This window comes from Bombus bifarius, unplaced genomic scaffold (assembly GCF_011952205.1).
Source record: "Bombus bifarius isolate JDL3187 unplaced genomic scaffold, Bbif_JDL3187 scf7180000007970, whole genome shotgun sequence".
NCBI lineage: Eukaryota > Metazoa > Arthropoda > Insecta > Hymenoptera > Apidae > Bombus > Bombus bifarius.
The window spans coordinates 6132994-6154390 of NW_022884356.1; the positions used below are offsets into that span (position 1 = coordinate 6132994).

A 21397-nucleotide genomic window follows, 5' to 3' on the forward strand; every position below is an offset into this window, starting at 1 on the left:
TGTAACTACATTCTTCTCGCTGGTCGCGATACTCGTTTATTTTTCCATCATCCAGCACCACTGGCAAAATATGTATCGTTTCGCATCTCGCTTTACACACACGGATACGAGTACACACAAGAATACACGCTCGATTACCTTGCTACCGAGGCGCAGACGCTGCTATGATTAGACATCACATATATTTCATGCGAAAAGGTGAAAAAGGAGTTTCGAGAATTTATGATTTCACGCCGTGGCCAGTGTTTAAGAATTCAGTATTATAATAACGAACAATAGCTTCCGTGACGCAAGTGCAATTTATTATTTATTGCTATTTATACTTGAAAATTTAATAGAGAAGCAGAGAACTACCGAATCGCATAAAGAATTTCACTTGTAGGATTTATTCTCATTTATGAACAATGTCCTACTGAATTCGATATATCCTCAATTTCAAAACTTCAACTTTCATCGATCCAAGAATCGATGAATTCTTTTCATTCGAGAAATCAAATTGGACGGATTCTTCCTACACGCGAAAGATTACGAGACGTTGGCCCGATCGGATCAAGAGTAGCATTAGACAAAATTCTTCGTCCCCGCGTCTTCGACTATACATAAACCGAATCACGTTGATCGCTAAAAACGAAGGGAAGCGAAGGGATTCGATTACAAAGCCTTCGAGATCTCTTTTCTTTCCTTTTCATCCTCGTCGTTGGCGCGGCTCGGCTCGTTAAAGATTAACGTCGTCGGCCTGGAATCGCGTTCGTGGTTCCAAGAGCCGGAACAGGGGACAGCTAATGTAACAAAGGAAATCCGGGCGACGAGGGATGAAACTTAATTATGCGACTCTCTTTAGAACAGCAGTCATCCTATGGTTCAGTTTTTCGCCACCACGGAACCACTCGTACTGCGTTTATCGGTAAACGTTCTGCAACTCGATAGTAATAATAAATCGTGGAAATTCTATTTTACAAAAACACTCGCAAGAGGATCCTATAAATGAAACGTGTTTTTCACACCATCCCATCGCGGCTCGAAATCAGCGAATAATTTCACCAAAGAACTCGCAACAAATTGCACCCACAATCACGCCCACCGTTTCTCCTTTCATTTACCAAACAGTACAACGCTTACACCCAAGGAATCTTTATCCCCCCCCAACATTCATTCTGCTCGCTATTTCTTCTTTCTACTCTCGGTCGCCAATTACCTCTTCTTTCCTTTCGCCGTTCCTCGCCTTGTCTCGTCGTTTTTTCTCCAACGACGTCTTCGACGTGTACGCATTTCTTCCTCTTTATCTTAGCCTGCCTTTTTACGGTCGTATAAATTTTCTCGATAGCCATTCTCCTTCTCCTGTTCCTTCGTTAATTTCGCCACAATCTACCATCGTTTCCGGTGTTCGTTGGACGTTTTCAACGAAACAACGACACGCATGTTAGCGTACGATCCGTAGAGTATAAGGACGCAATCTTGGTCATGGAGTCTTTCATCTGTTTCACGGGCAGACCGTATTCCGGAAACGCCCCGTAATTTTCCACTTTAAGAGAAAACCTACGCTTTTTTAGACACTGTTTTATCGATGTCGTTGTCCGTGGCCGATTATGTGTCTCGAGATGGAACGATAGGGCTGTCGTATACAAGTGGCATTGACAAAAGAAGATTTAAAGGATAAGTAACACGAAGAAACGCGACGATTTTAGAAAATGAAATTATTGCAATTGACAGGAGCAACGAATGAACGTAATAGTTCAAAATAGATGATCATTGGCAATGTAGTAAAATATGTCTGATACAGAAATTACTGGCACCTACTACTAAAATTTTTAGAATTTTAAAAAACGTTGATGTCTTTAAATTGTTTATTTATTATGCGCGCAAATTTGTAACAGATTGTTAAAATGCTGCACTGGGGAACTAAATACAAATAATTCCACGGTTATTAAATTCAATCGTGAATCATGTCTATAGTAATATAATTTTAAGAATATCACAGAGATCAAGGTAAGAGATTGGAACCAGGTATTAGAAACGTTAAATCACAGGCGTAAAGCTGCAAGATTTAAAGTAGGTATTAGGAACAGGAGATCGCAGGAGAACCAAGGCGGGAAATTCAAATTGGGTATTAGAAACGTTAAATCGTAGAATCCAAAATGGAAAGTTTAAACCGGGTATCAAGAACGTTATTAAGTCGTAGAAATGAATTTTCTTGATTTACTTTAACTATTATGTTTATCTTGGCGTGTGTAATCGATGATTACATGAATCATAATACGAGTCTACCTAATTTCGCCATGTTGAACAATTTTCAATGCTGAACGCGATTGAAATAATCGGTAACGCATATATATATTATATATAAAATAAATATAAAATAACACAGATGTATGTTGCTTTCACAGTTACAGTAGAATAATGCTAAATTGCATAGCATATAAAAAAGCATCTTTCGTATCGCTTAAAATTTCAATCGCGTGTAAAGAAATCGGCATTTCAAGCCAAGTGATTAAGAGCTTATTTAGAATTTACTAAAAACCGTGTTCCAACGTTTAAGTTCGTCTTTTACGATCTTGCAACGAGGCCGCGTTATCGTTTTCAAAAGTGGAAGCATCGTTAACGATCAAAAGGAGAGCAGAGAAGTAAAAAGAGCTACACGAAGATTGTCTCGAAAGCTATCCGGCCACGGATCGATACTTGACCGTCGCGTCGTTCAATCGCGGCGACTTCTCGAACGATGAACGAGTGAACCGAGGGGGATATAATCGGTCGAGCTGCACGAATTAAACGGATTTTATCGGCGCGCCATTGCCGCGGTCGAGTCTTAAATTAAACTCGCTCTGTACTCCGCCATGCATCGGCGCTACAAACGAGCCGCGATTATCGTCGATCGACTGGATTACGTATTTGATGAAGCAAAAGGAGGAAGGTAATCGAACGGAATGCTTTCGGCACGAGAGATCGCCCGGAGGGAATCAAAATGCCAGGGAAATAATGATAAACGTCAAACGCGTAGCGAACGGCTATCTTCTTTCTTAATGAATCTGACGTTAGCTTGTAATTACGTTTCGATTACTTCACGGTGCTTTCCTACGAATTGGTTGATATTGCTCTTTTGTGAAAACGAGACGATTTTATGTTGAATTTTTTAAAATATTAAAGTAGCTTGAAGAGTATAAAGAGGTATTTATTTGTAACAGGCGCGTTGTTTTAATAGCTGTAAATTAAGGCGCGCGATAAGTATTTAAGTGGAACGATGTTTTCTTTATCTCTTGTCAGTAGAATAAGCAAGTGATTGGTCAGCCACCGCACGATACAACGACTACCTGCTTTATATCTATTTATCTATTGTCACTTGCGAACAAAACTCAGATATTATTTAAACTATCGTTTAATTTTTTCAAATGTGGCTTTATTAAAATCAAGAAAGATAATTGAATGTTATTTTTCTGGCAAAGAAAATGAACAAATATGTGTATATCGGCAATAAGATTAACTGTTTACGAAAGCATTTCGTAAATTCAAAAATATATATTCGTGGTAAGTTTATTGTATCCTTTTGAAACTATTGGAACTTGAATTCGACATTTATATCGATATTTTTCATGAAGTTAATGTATAATAATTTTATTTGTTTTTTTTTTAGTGATATAACAAAAAACAAGAGATTTTAATAATTTACAGATATTTTCGATCATAATTAAAAAAAGTTTGTTGTTTGCTCTCCATTTATCTTACCTTACTCCGTTTTTTATAGAAAGTAGGGCAAACTCTTTTCTCAAGCCCGCGCAAGAAACGTGGCCGTTTCTTCGCTTTGTGTGGCACGGTTTTGTCTTCTTTAACGCTGCCGTATCTCGTTATTCCTGCTACAATTCGCGACCTCCGAAACAAAACAGCCAGCCAGAAAAAAACGCCTCGTATTTCGTTACTGTCGCTATACTTCTACCCCTTTCAACCAAGACAGTACACTGATCGCTGCTACAAAAAATGTCATCCCGTTGTAATCAAGATACGAAGACACGAAGAAAGACGATATAGCGAAAGAATGATTACGATTCTTTTATTTTATGACAAATTAACTGTTGAATGTATCGTCGTCTAATGTGTTGAAATTCTGCTCTAGCTAAGATTTAAAATTTTAATTTTAGAATATTCGAAAATGTTACTCGATTTAAATGTTACTCAATTTAAGAATTGAGTGTTCGTAATGTAAAATTGAAGGTGAAATTTAAAATTCAAAATTCATAATTCACAATTTGTAGCTCGGAACAAAATTTTTATGAAATTCAACTTTCAATAACAAGCTATCGAACTGTTGATATTCGTTTGAACTATCTCACTTCGTTTTATGTACTTTAATAAAAATTCTCCGAGTCAGAAATTGAGGATAGATATTGCTATTCTTTAACGAAGGAAGTTTTAAATGAGTCGAACGTCGAATCGACTTCAAAGGTCCATATACTTTAGCGAGTTCAAACATTACGAAGTTCAAAGTTCTAATTCGCACAGAGTTCGTTAGTTTACCAAGTTCTGGCGAGTCCTTTAACGGATCCTAACTTGTTCACTTTGACGTACCAATTTGTTGTAATCGCAACGCTAACCATCGTGTCTAGACCCAACGTTTCCGTTCCAAGATCTTCTTCCTACGATGTTCTAGAACTGCCTTTTCTTCTCAAAATTTCGTATTACGAATTTTCATTTTTCTATCCTGGAAAGAACGAAAAACCATATATAGAATAAACAATGCGAAAATGGTATAAAACAATTTCAACATCGAATATAAGATTACGCGATTAAGTATTATATTAGGTTGTCCGAAAAGTGTCTTTCTTTCGCAAACGTGTTTTTTACAGCAGTGCACCTTCATACAAATCCGAAAATTATAACACTAAACTCAAAAACCACGTATATATTCAACGACTAATTCATAAATATATCATTCGTACAAGAAATGTATATATATATGAACACACTTGTTTGAAATTCAATTACTCACGTTAAACGTAAGAAATTCTCATCCTCGCGATATTCTATGCGAATAAATAAAGATCATATAACAAAACTTTCTTCGTTCATCGTAAACAATGTCATTTTGCCAATTTAAAACAGCAATTAAAGAGAAGAAAACGAATCGAAATAGATCGTCGTTTAACGATACGATACATAAGCGTAGGAAGCAAACATTTCACAATGATCCTTCATAAGCGGCTGGTAAAGTTGGAGCGCAAAAAGTGTCATCGTAACGAGAGGAAAAGAATCTTCTTCGTTAAACTCCTTCGGAGAAAGTCTGCGCTATAACTACGTGATCCTGTTGACTCCATTAATTAACCATTCGATCGCAGAGAGCCCTGCCTTCGCTTCTGACAGTTTTTCTTCGCCTGCTTCTCTTCTTCAGCAGCTCGCAGTCGTCGACATTCGCCGACATTCGCGACAGCGGATAGGGTCACTCGGAAACGAGATGTGACTCGAAATCCTTTGCCAACGTGAAACCTTCCGTAGAACGTGCGAGCCTGATGCGTTCCACGCAAGATGAACGTGTGGTTGCGCGTTACGAATGTCGAATCAACTTTTCCTGCGCTTTGATAAAGCTGGATACCACACGATTTCTTACTGCTACTACTGCTGGCTACTGAAAAGAAATCGGCTGCGTAACGATACTTTGTTACTTTATAGATATTATAGGATTGAGATAAAGTACGTTTTCAAAGCAAATGCTGTGACAATGATAAAAGTGGATGTTAGAAATATCAAAGTAAGTGCTCGGTTTTATGATATTGACGCTACATACGCGGGAAAATCGATATAAGTAGGATAACAGTACATAAGTGAAATTTTCGAACAGATAATCAGTTACAGGTATTTAAATTGCAGGTTTGATTTTAAAGTGTTTATCCTCGTTTAGGTATTTAATGATTTATATAGGATATACGTTTTTAAGTAGACCAGAAATTATTGGTGAAAGATTTTCCTATCTTCGTTTATCTATGAATTTTGATAGGATTTTGTAAATGTAAGCAGCTTGCATCTTGATTAATTTGAACTAAAATCGAAGATTTTCACGAAATGTGACGTATAATATATCTAAGGAGACACTTGATTCCTAGCTTCTAGAAACGTCATCATCGATGCTAAAAATTTACAAAAATAATGTACCTTGGTTGCTACGACAATGATAATATATTGTACGAAAAGATAAAACGAAAAGAATGATCGATATGGAACCTCTCGTATACAAGAATATATTCTCCTTAATCTATAACATTCAAATACGACTATTGCTTCCTCTTCCATTATTTTTCATCTTCTACGACGAATAGCCATACATTATCCATAAATTTTCATCGAACGAGCTACTCGATTCCCTAATACGCTGAATGTCCCTTCGAGAAAACTCGAACAATACTTCACTCTGAACTGCACACTGTAGTCTGAAATCGCACGGATTCGATGCTCTGCGATTTATCGTAGCGTCGAGATCGTCGTTGGAATACTGATGAGCTTGCGGCGGCAAGATCCTGTACCAGGAAGATGCACACCAACAGAATTCTCGAAAATCCTCGTCTAACCATCCCGTCCATATAAACACATTCTCTGACCTGACCTCCACTGTCTGCGAGTTTAAAGCTGATTACTCTCGCTATACGCTAAAGCTGGTAAAGTAAACCTGTAGATTGTCTCATAAGTTCTGTCGACTTTTCATTTTTCAGCTTTTATTGGATGTAAATTTCGAAAAGATTCACAGAATGTTATTAATCGTCTGAATGGCGCCAGATTACGAAAGATTGAACTTATCAGGCCTGTAAGTATGAAACCGGCATTTGTTTATAGATGGCCCTAACTGATAATGTAGTTATCACTAAACTGCGTCATTGATGCCAAAAGTCTTTGTTGACATCTCACAAATATTTTTTTTCTCGCAAATATTTTCTATATTTGATTACCTTCTGTTGAGGTTGACTGATAGAGGAACGAGTGGAGCACGTTCATATATTTATAGCAAAGGACATTACCAAAAAGTTAACCTTGATGTGTAGCTCTAGCTGAGGGCTACAAGAAACAGCAACAGAAATCTAATTATAGCTCTTTCGTTTCTAGATATTGTAATCCAAAACAAAATTTATATTCAAGAGCACAATAATATGGACCTCTCCTTATTCTGAATCTTTTTCACCAAATTCTATTTTCTTGGTAACAGCGGTCTCCAGGTGACGGATATACAAAAGAAAAGGTGTAGAGTTTATCTTGAAGTAATTACTTCAACACCTTCCAATTTTCTATAAGTGTATGCGCTGCGGTGCTGTTTTCGCGAAACTTGTTCTGTGTTTTCGCTTTGACGAGCAGGATCGATCGTTTCACATTCGTCGCGCTAATTCGACGTTTAATGAAACCTGCGTCTACTTTCGGAATCAATCAGCTTTGGTAGGGGTCAGAGGCGTAACGAGAATTAACGCGGCCCGGAATTACAGAGGAATTAAATGAAGATTAATTTTCGTTTGGGCGTTGCATGGACGCGACTTCCTGTATGATAGGGAACCGATTTTAAAGCTATAATTAACGTGGTTCCATGAAAATTTGGATGAATACTTTCGTTTGATCCTATGAATGCAGTATATGTCTGACAAAGCATGGTTCTATTCTACTTGAACTCAATGTCCTATCAACTTCCCCATGAAAATAACAGGATAATGAAAGTTTACGTGCATTTTTTGATAAATTTGACGTTGTACATCTCGACTAATTGCTATTTAATTTAATTTGTCCTTCGTCTCTATAGCCAAAAGTTTCCATCAACGTAAAAAATGAAATGAATACTGAATAATATAATTTTCGTTATTTTTGCAACTTGCCGAGGAAAATAACAAGAAAATGGAAATACACATATTCTTGTAGCATTTCTTCCTACGCTCTCATCTACTGCGATAAAACGGAAACTTCCTCTCACCTCTCGCAACGAAACGAAAATTACAGAACAATACGCCACGTAACAAGTTGCATCGTTCTCGATCTGTACTTAACCATTCCGCCGGCATCGTCGTTTCTCCCTTAACATTCGCGAAATTACAAAGTTACCTCAGAGCTTGAAGTAGGCGAGAGAAAAGAGAACAGACTCATGGAAAGACTTCACTGGAGGGCAGAAGGAATTCTATATTCCATGTAGCCGCATTATTTACGTGCATTGTTCTTTTTTTTATTATTATTCTTTATACTCCTTCATTATTCTTGTGAAAGCGATGAAACGAAAAACGTGTATGTGAGAAAGAAAGGGAATGAAATAACGAACATACGCTTTTATTAGAATTTTTATTACACCGAGCGATAAATTCTTGTTGGTTGAAGCTCAAATATGCAGCTTTCATGCCGAAGAACTGTCACAATTCGAAGAATTTCAATTTTCTTGCTGTAACAATAATGGATGCACGTGTATGGTCATGCGTGTGTTACGCGTTTTCTCGGTGAAAGTTGCAAATATTAATACATAGTTTACTACGAGCCATATGTCGAATTTTAAAGTATTTAAAAGTTCCTCTATTTAGAAAAAATTATTCATCTCTACGATATTCAAATGTTTGAAGTCGAATGAAAAATGTTTACGAACGATACAAAAATTCTATCGATTGAATTGATTTTGAGTTATGTGCGCCTACCTTTTAAACGTAATTTTCACTCGAAGACAAACTAGAATTTAAATTTTGAAGATTGCAAATGAAATAATATCTTGCCGAATGCTAATTTTATAAACTCGAACAATGATAAAAATTGTCATCGAGAAACACCATACTGTAATATATGTATGAGAGACCATTAAAACAGTGAGAAGAAAAAGAAGCTGTATGATATCAGGAACGATAACAATGTTGAATATTTAATTTCATGGTAATCGTTCGAAAAGCGTTTGGTGTCTCAAAGCTGTGGAGGAAAGTATGCTTGAATCCGAAGATGTTTTTATTAATTGTCAAAGCTAGTGTGAAAAGAATGCCTCGTTCTTCGTTTCGCACTCTGTTAGGCAAAGAACCACTTTGAACTATGGAATTAAATGTTATTCCGAAGGTCCCTTTACATTTGAAGCATCGCATCTTCCACTTTAGTTAGCATTGCTGATACCAGCAGCAATACCACCTATAAATTATAACAGTATATACAATATCAGCATAATTTAAATAATTTTCTCTAGATTTATAAAACATATTATATAAAAACATTAAGCATAATATTTAACAAATAATTCGTATGGAAATAAACGATATGATACTCTTTTCATATTTTGAGACAAGTCATAAAGTGTAAAGGAAAACAAATTTAACAACTTCACGAACTTACTTCATATATTATATATAAATTCAATAACAAACTAATAATTCCAGCTATTTATTTCTCGTTGCAGCAACAACAGCAGCAAGCGCAACAGCAAGCTCAGCAACAGCAGCAACAGCAACCGCAGCAACAGCATCAGCAGCAACAGACACAGGCTAATTCGCCAGGAGGCGGAAATGTGGGGAAAAGCAGTCCGTCGCCGGGAAATTCGGCGTCCCCTGGCACTGTGACGGCGTCCAACAAGACGCAGACCGAGCCAAAACCGGTCGAATGCAATTTGTGCCATCGAAAATTCAAAAATATACCGGCACTCAATGGTCATATGAGACTCCATGGTGGTTATTTCAAGAAGGTAAACAAGTTACGCTTTCCACTATTTTCAAGTGTTTTCTTTCGTATTATTACGTATACAGTATATTATCACAGTATTATATATAGTATTATAGGAATATTTTCAAAGAAAGGACAATATTTTATTCTAATAAGATTGAAATATTATGATAAAGTATTAGTAACGCAGATTTTCTTGGCACTGCTCCTTTTCTGCGTTTCTATTTACCGTATTCAGATTTCTAAATCGTTATTTTTGTATAAAATACATAAAAGTAATCATATAAATAAGAAACATAGTAATAATTAGTACAATGGTGTAAATGATAAAATACAATAATCTTCGACAAGGTTACAATGAAGAATTTTACAAAAGTTGCGAGCGCTATATTATAATAATTGCAGCTAATAATTTTGCAAGAATCATCCTAGGAATCATCATAAAAATTTGCAATATTTCATATCAGAAAACAAGAATAGCGAGATAAAGTAATTGAGAGGAAGAAGTCGTTAATTCTAGTCTCGCGTTTGTTCCGCTTGCTTCATCAATTCTCCTCGAGACGGTCTCGAGATGAAAATTATACGGAATCCGGGCTTTGCTTACCTCTTCCACGAACCGCGTTTCATCCCGCGGGGGCAGAATTGAATTTTCAAGAAGAATTTCATGAAGTTTACCAAAGGCTACGGCAACCTGCAAGGTTCAGCGACATTACCATATGAATTCGCAATCCCAGAAACTCGCACGGAGAGCTTCGTGTAATCAGTTGGTGATTTCATGAAAATCTCGACGACCGAAACGCAATCAACCGGTGATTTCATGAAAATTTCGACCGGTTACGTTCTACGACGCTCCTTTCTTCGTGATACATGAGACGATAATCACTGAAAAGGAAAAAACAAGAAGTCTTCTTTTGTTAAAATGTCAAATTCCTCGTTGATATCAATTAAAACGATAGATGATCAAAAGTGGACGAAAAAATGGAACAAGATGTCCAATAGAATCGAAAAGTATATTTACAATTTCTGTTCATTTTATTACTTACATCCAGTTTCTAATAGAATCGAGAAATGTTGCTTCGTCTTTCGTTATCCATATCCGCGTAAATTCTACGATATTATCGTTCCACCGACGACGTTTTTACGTTGAATGTCGTTTCTATCGAAATGGCGAGAAAAAACTTGGGGCGAATCTTTTTCAGCGTATCCCTACAAACGACACGCCGCGCCATTCGTTAAGACATTTTTAATCAGTGAGAAGAGAAGCGACTGGGGTGGAATCAGAGAAGAGGAAGAAAGAAGGGGGCAGAATCGCTGATCTTTCTATTCCGACGACTGCAACAGCCTGCCTCTTCCTTGACCTTATTAAGAGCCTCTCTGTTCAGATTCTCTCTGCTCGCGAAGAGAAGAGAAAAAGGAAGAAAAGTATGAAATCGAGCAGATCTCGCCTCGTGATCCTATCCCTGATTTCTTCTCACTTTTTTCCTGCCTCTGCAACGATTATCGCCTGCAGATGCATCGCAAAACGAGAAAACGACAATTTCCTGCGATAGTATATTTTTGATAAGTTTCTAATTGTAAGATAATTTTATGATCGATCGGGAAAATGTTAATATCGCATACTTGAAAACGAAAATCTTTTAGGTACGAAGATGTAAATCTTTTAAAAATAATTCATAAGTTGCAGTTTCGTAAATCTACTCCAACAATAATATTGTCCTGCGTATCGTTTTACATTTTGCAAGAAATTCGTCGTTTTTTCGTAAATTCGCTTCCGTAGTAGAGCTGATTCTCGCGTCTAATTCGACGTTCCAATTCGCACAAATTTTCTTTGCGACTATCGCTTGAAACACATCTTTGATAAAAAAAAAGTAAAAACTCAAAAGTTAGGAATCGGTCGATCGAGCAAAGACAAGAGGTAAACGAGCGCAGATCGTGAGAGAATAAAATCGAGAGATGGAATGGTAAGGCGATGATCGAATCCAAATGAACCCATTAACAAGCTCTTTGCTTGGACGGTGGCGGCTGGAGACGGAAAGATTGGGAAGCAGCCACGGTCGAAGAGGGCTGTGCAAACATTGTCTCGAGCTTTCTCCATTATGTAGATTGAATCTGAACCGGTTACCGGCTGGGTTTTCAACGGGGTCTGCTCTCGTTTCAAACTGCACCCGGAGTTTTCAACTCGCCACTCTCTCGTCCATCTCTGTACGTGTGTGTACGTTGAATCCACGCGCATTCCAGCGTATCCAAGGCTTCGCGTCCAGCCTTCCGTTCATGCACTAGCGCAGCGTCCGGATCCATTCATTTTGATCTGTGTACATACACAGATTCATATTCATGCTCGCGGCCGGGGGCCTTTATGTTCGTCGTGACCGTGTTCACGATCAAGCGTCAGAGAGGTCCACGTAGCCGTTCAGGGACACGAGGTGAACGTTCATGGTTCACGGCCGGGGAACAGAGGCGTGAGTGCATTCGGATATATTTGTAGTCGACATCTGAATACGTGGTTCGCCTGCACTTTGTCCAACGTTAATGGGTTACCACGTGGCTATTGCCTGGGGATGTTCTCCGGATCGGTGTTAGATAGCTGGCGCAGGTTGCTGATTATTTCTATGTCGATTACGAATGTTTCTGTAGTCGATGTGAAAAATTGAGAGCTAGAGGAATCTTCGAAGGACGAGAACTAAGAACGATGGAATTTCCCACGAATGTTTTTCCTTCGATTAATGGATAATCTATCTTTTAGAGGGCATAAAGTAGAAGCTGTGATGAGTAAGCACGAATTATCAAATGGAGGAAAATGCACGTGATCCCACACGCAAGCTGATTTTTTCATCGATTTCATACCGTTTATATTCGTGAGATAATCGAGTAAATTCTATTTATTCGTGGATTATTCTCGGTCGTTGCGCAGAAACGCAGCGTTTCCGGCAATCGGACGAAAAATGTTCAACCTCGACCTGAAACTAACTTGCCGAGCACTTTCGTATTGCTTAAAAGTCCACGTGAATCCCGTTCCTCGTGCGACGTCCCTTAAACGCTTCGGGCCCGACAATTTCCACGCACGGATGTCGATTTAACCGACATATTCCATGAAACGCGCCATTTTCCAACGCGCGTCCGCATCTGGATTTTCTATTCCCTCTCTTCTTGAGAATAAAAATAACACGCTTTAATTCGGATATACCTGAATGAAAAACCGTTGAAACTACTTAGTATTATAACTTTATTTATAGTAGTGATTCTGTTTCGTTCGATTCACCGAAAACACCATTGATTTCTACGATGGTATATGAGAGAAGCTATTCTAGGAAGCTAGTAGTAAGATTAAATATACACTGGCTGACAGAAGAATTTCGACACTTACCGTAAAAGAGTTCCATGTGTATATATTTGTTATGTGTTACGTAAAACGTTCTGAAATTTCATTAACATCGTAACAAGACGTGACTGTCACGATTGTATTGGTGAAATTTGCTGATCTAAACTAATCTAAACTAATGTAAAAATATACATATATAGAAGAAAGTAAATATATGAAATAATTATTATCATGCCATTGAAATGGATTTAGGTATATCAAAAATAGCAAAGCTTTACAACAGATCTTTCATAATCCCGCATACACGTGTCAAAGGATGTAATATCGCGAATGTGTTTTAACATTAATTAGCTGCCGTATTTAACTTTTCTGTTGAGAAATTGGAAGGATTTATGAGATAAATTAGGAACAATTGCTGTGATTACCAATAGAAATTGGGAGCAATTTAAAGCTCGAATTAAGGATAAAGTCATTAAGAAAGGCGGATAATGATGATTTATTCGCGTTTCGCTATGGAGAAAATAATAATTATATTTTTTAATCTTTCGTTGCGAATTCGATACGTCGGAACTGTATAATTCAAGAAAATTGATGAAATTCCTCGGCTCTCCAATCTGTATGTGTCTGTTCTTTCATTATTAAACTAAAAATCCCATCGAATCCATTATATGCCGTTCCGATACTATTCATATTGAAATTCTTTTATCGTTGAACCGCATTTTTAATTAAACATCAGTAAAAATACGTTATCTGAATATTAAAGTAACTGTTATCGTGATCGATAGTAACACTCGATATTAAAAAAGGGAAAGGAGTCAGGTATCCAACTAAAAGTGATATTAATATTTATACGCGTATACGTTCTTTACATCATCAGCACGAACTTCATATCGTATTAATCTCGTTCGTCATAACTTAACAAATTTAACAATTCGTTTATTTTTTTTAGGAATTCAATCATATTTTTAATCGCGAATCCGTCATACCGTTCAATTAAAAAATTTAAATTTTGCAATAAAATCATACCAGACTTTGATTGGAAATGTTAGAAACTGTTGGGAAATGTTATGCATGTCATAAATTCAAAATTCAATCAATATGTGAATTTAGTATAGAGAAGAAGTACAAAATTTCTTACGATACAATTTTCTTATGAAATTTTGTTAATTTACCAAGTCGAAAGCGAATTGTGATATTGAACGCGATACAATCGATACAAACAAAGCTTTGTACATACAAAGTCACCGCTCGAGGTTCTTTATTTCACAAAAGTATCGGGCGATCGATTTTCTATTATTCGAACTGTATCGAACAAAGCAAAACACAAAAGTGAACAAGCAAAAAAGGGGATGAAAAAATATGCGAGCAACGAAATAAAGAACTAAAACAAGAAAAAAGAAGGCGACTCTCGAACTCACTTACAGATCGACGCAACGAAGCATCCTGTGTTCGAACTGTGTCGAGAGGGATGTGGTAAAAAAAAAAAAAAAAAAAAACGGGAGCAAAAAAGGGGGGAAAAAGAGAGTACAAAAAAAGAGTCAGACGTGTGTACATTACGGCACACAAGAGAACTCGCGTTCGGGGCTGGAATCGACACGGATCGAATTGATGAGTCGGAGCCTGCGAACGTTCCGCAATCAATTCCGCGCATTAACGGCAGCCGATCAATATTCATGAAGCGAGCGCGGTACGCCACGTCAAAGACAGAGTTCAATTTCGCGGCAGGTCATATACACACATACATACATATATATAAAATACAAGAATACATAGTATATATTACTACAGTATATATATTATTATATATATTATATTATATATTACACACACACATGTATACGTGACATAATATATACTCTGTACAGAGTGTTGAAAAAGGGTATCTACGACTGAATCTACGACTTTGAGGGTTTGTAGTATTTAGAAGAGAAAATAAGAAATATTTAACTGATCGATATTTCTATCAATATTTTTGATATAAAAAGCAAAATATCCTCGTTTGGATATTCAAGTAACTCGATTTAATGGCCCACGAAAAATGCAGCCAAAGTACAAAATGTATCTATGTAATATGTGCGATATAAAAAATATAAAATGAATACCATATCTAAAAATCTATGCCATAATTTACACGCATAAGCGCAATATGAAAATTAAAAGAGGGAACATCGAACCTAAATTTAAATCTAAACATATCGAATCAAAACTTATGTACCCTATACTATAATCTCGACTTATTTTTTCATCCCCTTCGAATCACCCCCTTGGCAATCCTATCACGACTTCTAGTACGTCCCGTACATATTCGCATACAAAGCACAGAGAAACCCAGCTACATATCGAAGTAGGAAATTGAGGAGCACGATGACGATCAGCGATTACCGGGTTCACCGTAGTCCTCCTCCACCTCGTTCTATCTTGCTCCCTCGCCATTAAGGTTTCATCAAGATGACAACGTGGACGCCGTAGCGTGCGTATCACGGTGATGCATGGTTCCTCGAAGGGGACTGGCTCTCACGTGAAACAGGACGAAGATATATAGCACATCCGACGTGGACGTATGCTAATTGCCGCCTCGGCGTCCGAAGGACTGGCACAATTAACCCTTCGTTTCATCGGGACCACTAATCTGCGAACCAGTCGTACCCGATCGAAGTATCGGTCGGCGAGGGATGCGTTTCCGATTAACCGGCTGCACCCATGATAGACGAGAGGAGGATTATGGGCCGCGTGGGGAGCATTTGACGTGTGGGTTTCGAGATGCGTTTGGTTAGTTAAGATTTGTTGAGGAAACGGGGACAGTGGTGTGATCAGAGAGTTGTGGGTGTACTCGTGATTAATGGCTTTCGGTTTGATTAAGGGAATCCTCGTTGCTAAGCAAACTCTCTTTAATCTTTTAATTCATTTAATTGTTTTAATTCGATCGCCGGTATTTTGTTAGCGTAAAATTTCGTTATTTCGCACTCTGTAGCCTGTTTTCGTTGTACTTTCGCGCGTGTAGAGATTTTACTTTACTTTGCCTCGTATCACGATAATGATACTTTTCCAAGCAACGTGTCCGAAGATGTGATTCGATTGTATAGTCGTTGCAATTGGAGAATCGAAGAGTTGAAACGCGGAGTAATGCATTTGAACTGGCATCAAGAACAGTTGGCCAAGTTTTCACACTACCTTGAAGAGATCATTCGAGCGATCTTAAGTAGGGAGATATCACAGTTGATTCGTTTCTCGATTTTTATCGAACATTATGATTAATTGGTGCTAATATTCCTCACACAAATACGAAGGTTCCTCGTATGATTACCATTTCCGACATTTGTCAACGCGTTAGTATATATCCGCGACAGACGATAAGTTGTGAATGTTTCTAAGAAAATTTCGTCGAAAATCGAATGAGACGTTATTTTATGAAATTGACGTAACAAACTTCTAGGATTCTTTTATTCCCTTAATTCAGAGAACGTCTATATTGTTCCAAAAATAATCTCTCTTTGAAATGCTACCTCTTTCAGACAGAATTAGAAATTTATCTAAAGCAGGGTTACGCAGTTAGAACAACGAAGGGACTGCAGAGATATAAAAACGTTCTTGAACAAAGAAAAAAGAACCAATAATACAGACCACTATTGCTCAGTCATTTCCTCTTCCCCGTCTAGCCTTTCTTCAACTGTCATCTTTATCTTCTCCCTTCTCTTTTATAATCCTGCTTGAAACGCCTGATCTCTTCAATCTCATTCCACGGACATCCCTCTGCCTCCCCCGCCCCTTTTCCATGTTACTTTTCCACTGGATTGCTCCTCTTTCTTTACTCGCTCTCTTTCTTCCTCTTGTCGCGTTTAAGCATCGTTTAACATTCTAATCGATTTATCAATACAAGCCCTGTAAAATTAGATTTTGAATCATTCGCGAATGTTGAACTAGGTCAAATAGAATCGTGTTGCGCAACGAACTTTCGGTGGATAACCAAAACTTGTAGTAGATTCGTCAAATGAGCTAATTAGTAATTAGGAAAGTATATTTGCGTCGAATTTATTCCGAATCTTTGATACCGATTGATTTACCTGATTGTTTTCATTGTTTATATTATACGTATATCTCAATGTACAAAGTAGTGGGACAATTGAAAGGAACGTGGACTTGTTGGGATTAACGTCAATTCATGTGTTATTTTCTTTATTTTTCTCTGTTAAGTCATTCAAGTTGCAGTGCATGTATATGCATATCAAAAAGAATTAAAATAATGTTTTTGATCGGAAATTTATGACGAACAATATCAAAGTTATTAGCATAAATATTATTATATTACCATGTTATGGATAATATAAATATTTTTGATTGGACAAAAATCACCTAATTCCATAAAATACAGGACAAATTTTATAACATAATTGAAATATAAGAACAATTGGTAATTTTAAGATAAATGTCTGAAAACTTCTAAAATATTAATTTTCTTAAATATTTACGATAAACAAAAGCTTTGATTTGAAATGAAATTTATAGACGCCTATTATCTCTACTTATTCTAGGATGCTGAGAATAAGAAAAGTGAGAAGAAAGAGGTCGTCGGTCCGCCTTTACAAACCGCGTCTGTCAGTGTGAGAGCGCTGATCGAGGAAAAAATCATACAGAAAAGAACGACTGGTAAGTTGTATTAGGTACTCGTATTTTAAAGCATGCCACTCGCAATAATATTTATAACTAATGTTAACATAAATTTAATAACAAGTATCGATGTTTCGTATACACCAACCTAATAAGTCCAACACAATAAACGCGAATTCCAAAGAAAGGAGGATAAGGGTAGAAATATCTTTTGTTCGTGTAATTTATAGTTGTATGAAATATCGAATAATGACGTTAATATCAAACAACGTGAAAATTCAAAGAGCCTGCGGAATAGAAATACGATCACGATGATTTATGTGCCTTGAAACGTATCTCGGTTGGGTTACGTCTATCTTTCTTCCTCCCAATCTCTCTCTTTATCACGATCTGTCTTCTCTACAGATACATTTCGCGAACTATCATAAGGAGCAAGACCGAGTTATATTAACTGTCGAGTTACGTTAACTTTCCCTTAGACACATTCAGGAGTCTAACGTGACATCTGGTTACAGAGAATCTGTCGCTGAGCTACTCTGTATACACTCGCGAATACTTAAGACCGGAACTAGGGCAACTTGAACGAACATGGAATTCGTTCACCAAGTGTAGCGAGAGCGTAACTACGCGTTAGAGAAGACGTTTTAATATAATCGCGATAAAGATTAGAATAATCACAGGTGAATAATACAATAACAGTTTGAATTAGTAAATTATCTTTTCTTTGCTTTATATTTATATTTCGATCTCATTTAAGCTGAGAAAAGCTGTTTAATATTCACCGTGAGATTAGAAATACGTTCCTATTGGAAAACTATAATTGCACGTTGTATAACAATACGATTTGTACGAAAATGAACATAACATAACGTTCAATACAATCCACGTTATATCATACGTTATAGAAAACCATCATCATTATCATTGTAAATAATTATATACGTTATTAAAATCGCGATACAGTGTAGAATGCTGGAAAAAGTGCATCGATGTTAATCTTCAAATCAATGTTCGCAGAGTCGTTTCCGTAGCAAGATATTAATCCGATCAACTTCGAACGGCAACGCTGAGAACACAAAATTCGTGAACGCGATTCCGATGATTCATGCGATTCACGGCGTATCTCGATCCAATCCCATCTCCTCTCTCTTCTTTTCTCCTTACTCTTTCGTATCTATCCATGTTTCTATGTGTCCGTGTCTCTTGTATCTATACACGTGTCTATATTTGCGTCTATGTCTATGTTTGGTCCGTGTCTACATACTACGTCTGTCCGCCTGTGAAAACCGTGTACACTTGCCAGAAGCTGGCGTGATATTCCAGCCAGCGAGAAATCGCGCCTCCTCCTCGTCGCTCTATGCACTGCCGAAGAATCGTGATTTACGAAGCGAGCACGCCAGAATATTTCTCGCATTGTCCACGTTCGAACGATAAATCAAGCTGTGCCGCGATGGTCCTGGGTGGCGTAGGGTGGCGCGAGGGTGGCCGGATGCCGCGCTTTTGTAACAAAGTGCGCGTCGTTAACGATTTATGCGCTATTTCGTCGTCGACCGCTGCCAAGTGCAACGCGAGACGAAACTGTCGTTTCTTCCGCGATGATTCTTCGTGGATCACCGGTCTCGTTCCATATTGAGATTGGTCTACTTAAACTCGCCCCTTGACGTACAGTTTTCTTCCATCTATCCGATCGTAAATGTACAATTTTTGTTTTTAGCAATATTGTTTCATTTTTAATACGATATTTCAATTTTTGATACTTCCATTTTCAATACAATAGGATGCCAAGCGCAAAGTAAAGAATAGGAGAAAACAAACGACCTTGCAAGTACGGAAACGTGTGGATTAACGCAAAAGATACGTAAAAAGTCTCACCTCAATTTTTGAAATAAATTTACAAGTCAGTCGATGATTGGTTTATCATCGGATTGATAAAGAATGAATTGTTGGCATTTATTTTTTGGAAAATCAACCAGTCGAGCCTATAGTGGCAGGCCACGAAATCGATCGATAAATAATTTGGTGGAATCGACCGTTCGACACTGTTCGCTTGCTGACGACGCATCGCGTCGCGTCGTCCGTCGTCGACGCATCGATGCAATTAGAGGATGGTTTCTGGTTGAGTTAGTTGTCGACGACGAAATGGCTCGATGTTTGGTCAGAGTCTCAAGAGAAACGACAGTGAACAGCATGACAACGCTTCGTTGACGTGTGAATTCAATTCGACCATTTTGAAATCTGATTTGTGATCTTTCGAAATATTTCGAAATTCATTGAAACTCTTCGGAATCTTTCTTGGAAAATATGTTGCATATTCATTTTTCGAGTTGAACGACAATTTTCAAATATTTTGCTTTCGTATGTTTCATATTTATCCTATATGTTGATAAATAGTTTTCATACAAAATCTACGTTCTACTGTGATATTATTATATTGGAAAATTTTACTTGTTTTTTTAGTATAAAAATCCTTAATGTTCGTGAACTGTCATTAATGTCTCATGATCGAGCTACAGCTCATGGTCTGATAGAAGCCTGATATATTCTACTTATTGATAGTTCTAGCAATAAAAGCTGGAATTCTTTATTTAACTAAGAAGTAGAGATTCTTTCTAAGACGACGATAATCAGATACGATTGCTTGAAAAAATTGACTTTTGATTTAAAAAATAAGATACAGTTCTAGAATGACCAATATTAATTTTTACGTCCTTTTAATTAGTACTATCGCACGCATATATTATTCAAGTTATATTAAATACCTTTCCGTCTCCCGTTATATTATCATTAATATTCGCATAATTATTTCCTTTCTGTGTAAAAAGATTCGCTTGATCTATAAATTTACAATTCCGCGTTAATTAAAACGGTGCCTAAAAACGACATTTTCCCGTGTTTTGCTGCTTTTTAATTTCACCGGTATGCATACGTCTGACAGGAAAAACAATTGCACGTCAAAATATAATTTATTCCACTACACGTTGAAAATTCCACGTCACGGATAGAATTTCCGTTTCAATGAAGCTATTATTCCACTTCAAAGCTATCGCTCTTCGCTTAGCGCGCGCGTAGCCTTTTTCCTAACTGTCCGTTTCTACGCCACACGATTATTCATTTTAATAATCGCAACGAGGAAAAAGGGGAAGGAAAAAATCGTTCGGTTAGGAACGCGAGTTCTTTGATGAAAACACGGCACGCGTTGCAGCAAACACGATATAAATATTCATTGCGTATTTAGGGGAACTACGTATTCACCGAACAAAACATTCATAAGCAGATAAATTGATTGTAAATGAATAAGTGATCACAGGCGTGCAAACGCGCCGAAGCATGACGCTCGTAATAACGTAATAACAGAAATGATGCGAATTTTAAAACAATTTGCAACGATAATGCCAGCGTAAATACTTAAAATCCATGAAACATCGGTCATGGGGCTGTTCATTCATTAAAAATAATTCGCTCGAATGTAACATTACAGCTCGAACGATTTATTTCTTTATTTCATTTTATTTTCTATGCGTGCTCAAAATGAACAGATAGTCTTTTATAGTCTTCTCTTCCTTCTATAAACTATAATTCTATAATTGGATTTTCTGAAAATAGTATTTTTAATTCTTTAATCGCTATAACCATTCGTCAAGGTTGAGAAATGATAATTATTTCTCACTTTTATTGACGGTATTATGCCTCGTACTGTCGAAAACGTTTAAAATTATCATCTCTTACAACACATATTTTCTATCCATTTGCCAAACTTTCGCAACGATCAGCAGATAACCACGATATTTTACCGGCTCCCCATAACCAGCGCCGTCATCTTATCGTACTTTCCATTGAATTGCAGCGATGCAC

At 37.2% G+C, this 21397-nt stretch overlaps 1 protein-coding gene across 5 annotated transcripts in view; it reads left to right on the top strand.

Moving 5' to 3' along the window:
• LOC117213030 overlaps positions 1 to 21397 on the top strand; it is a 486984-nt gene that overhangs the window by 446118 nt on the left and 19469 nt on the right. For all 5 annotated transcript variants that reach the window (XM_033458240.1, XM_033458248.1, XM_033458277.1 and 2 more), the window contains 2 exons: positions 9362 to 9643; positions 17470 to 17584. In XM_033458240.1, coding sequence (XP_033314131.1) covers positions 9362 to 9643; positions 17470 to 17584 — 397 coding nt within the window. The remainder of the gene's footprint in view (positions 1 to 9361; positions 9644 to 17469; positions 17585 to 21397) is intronic.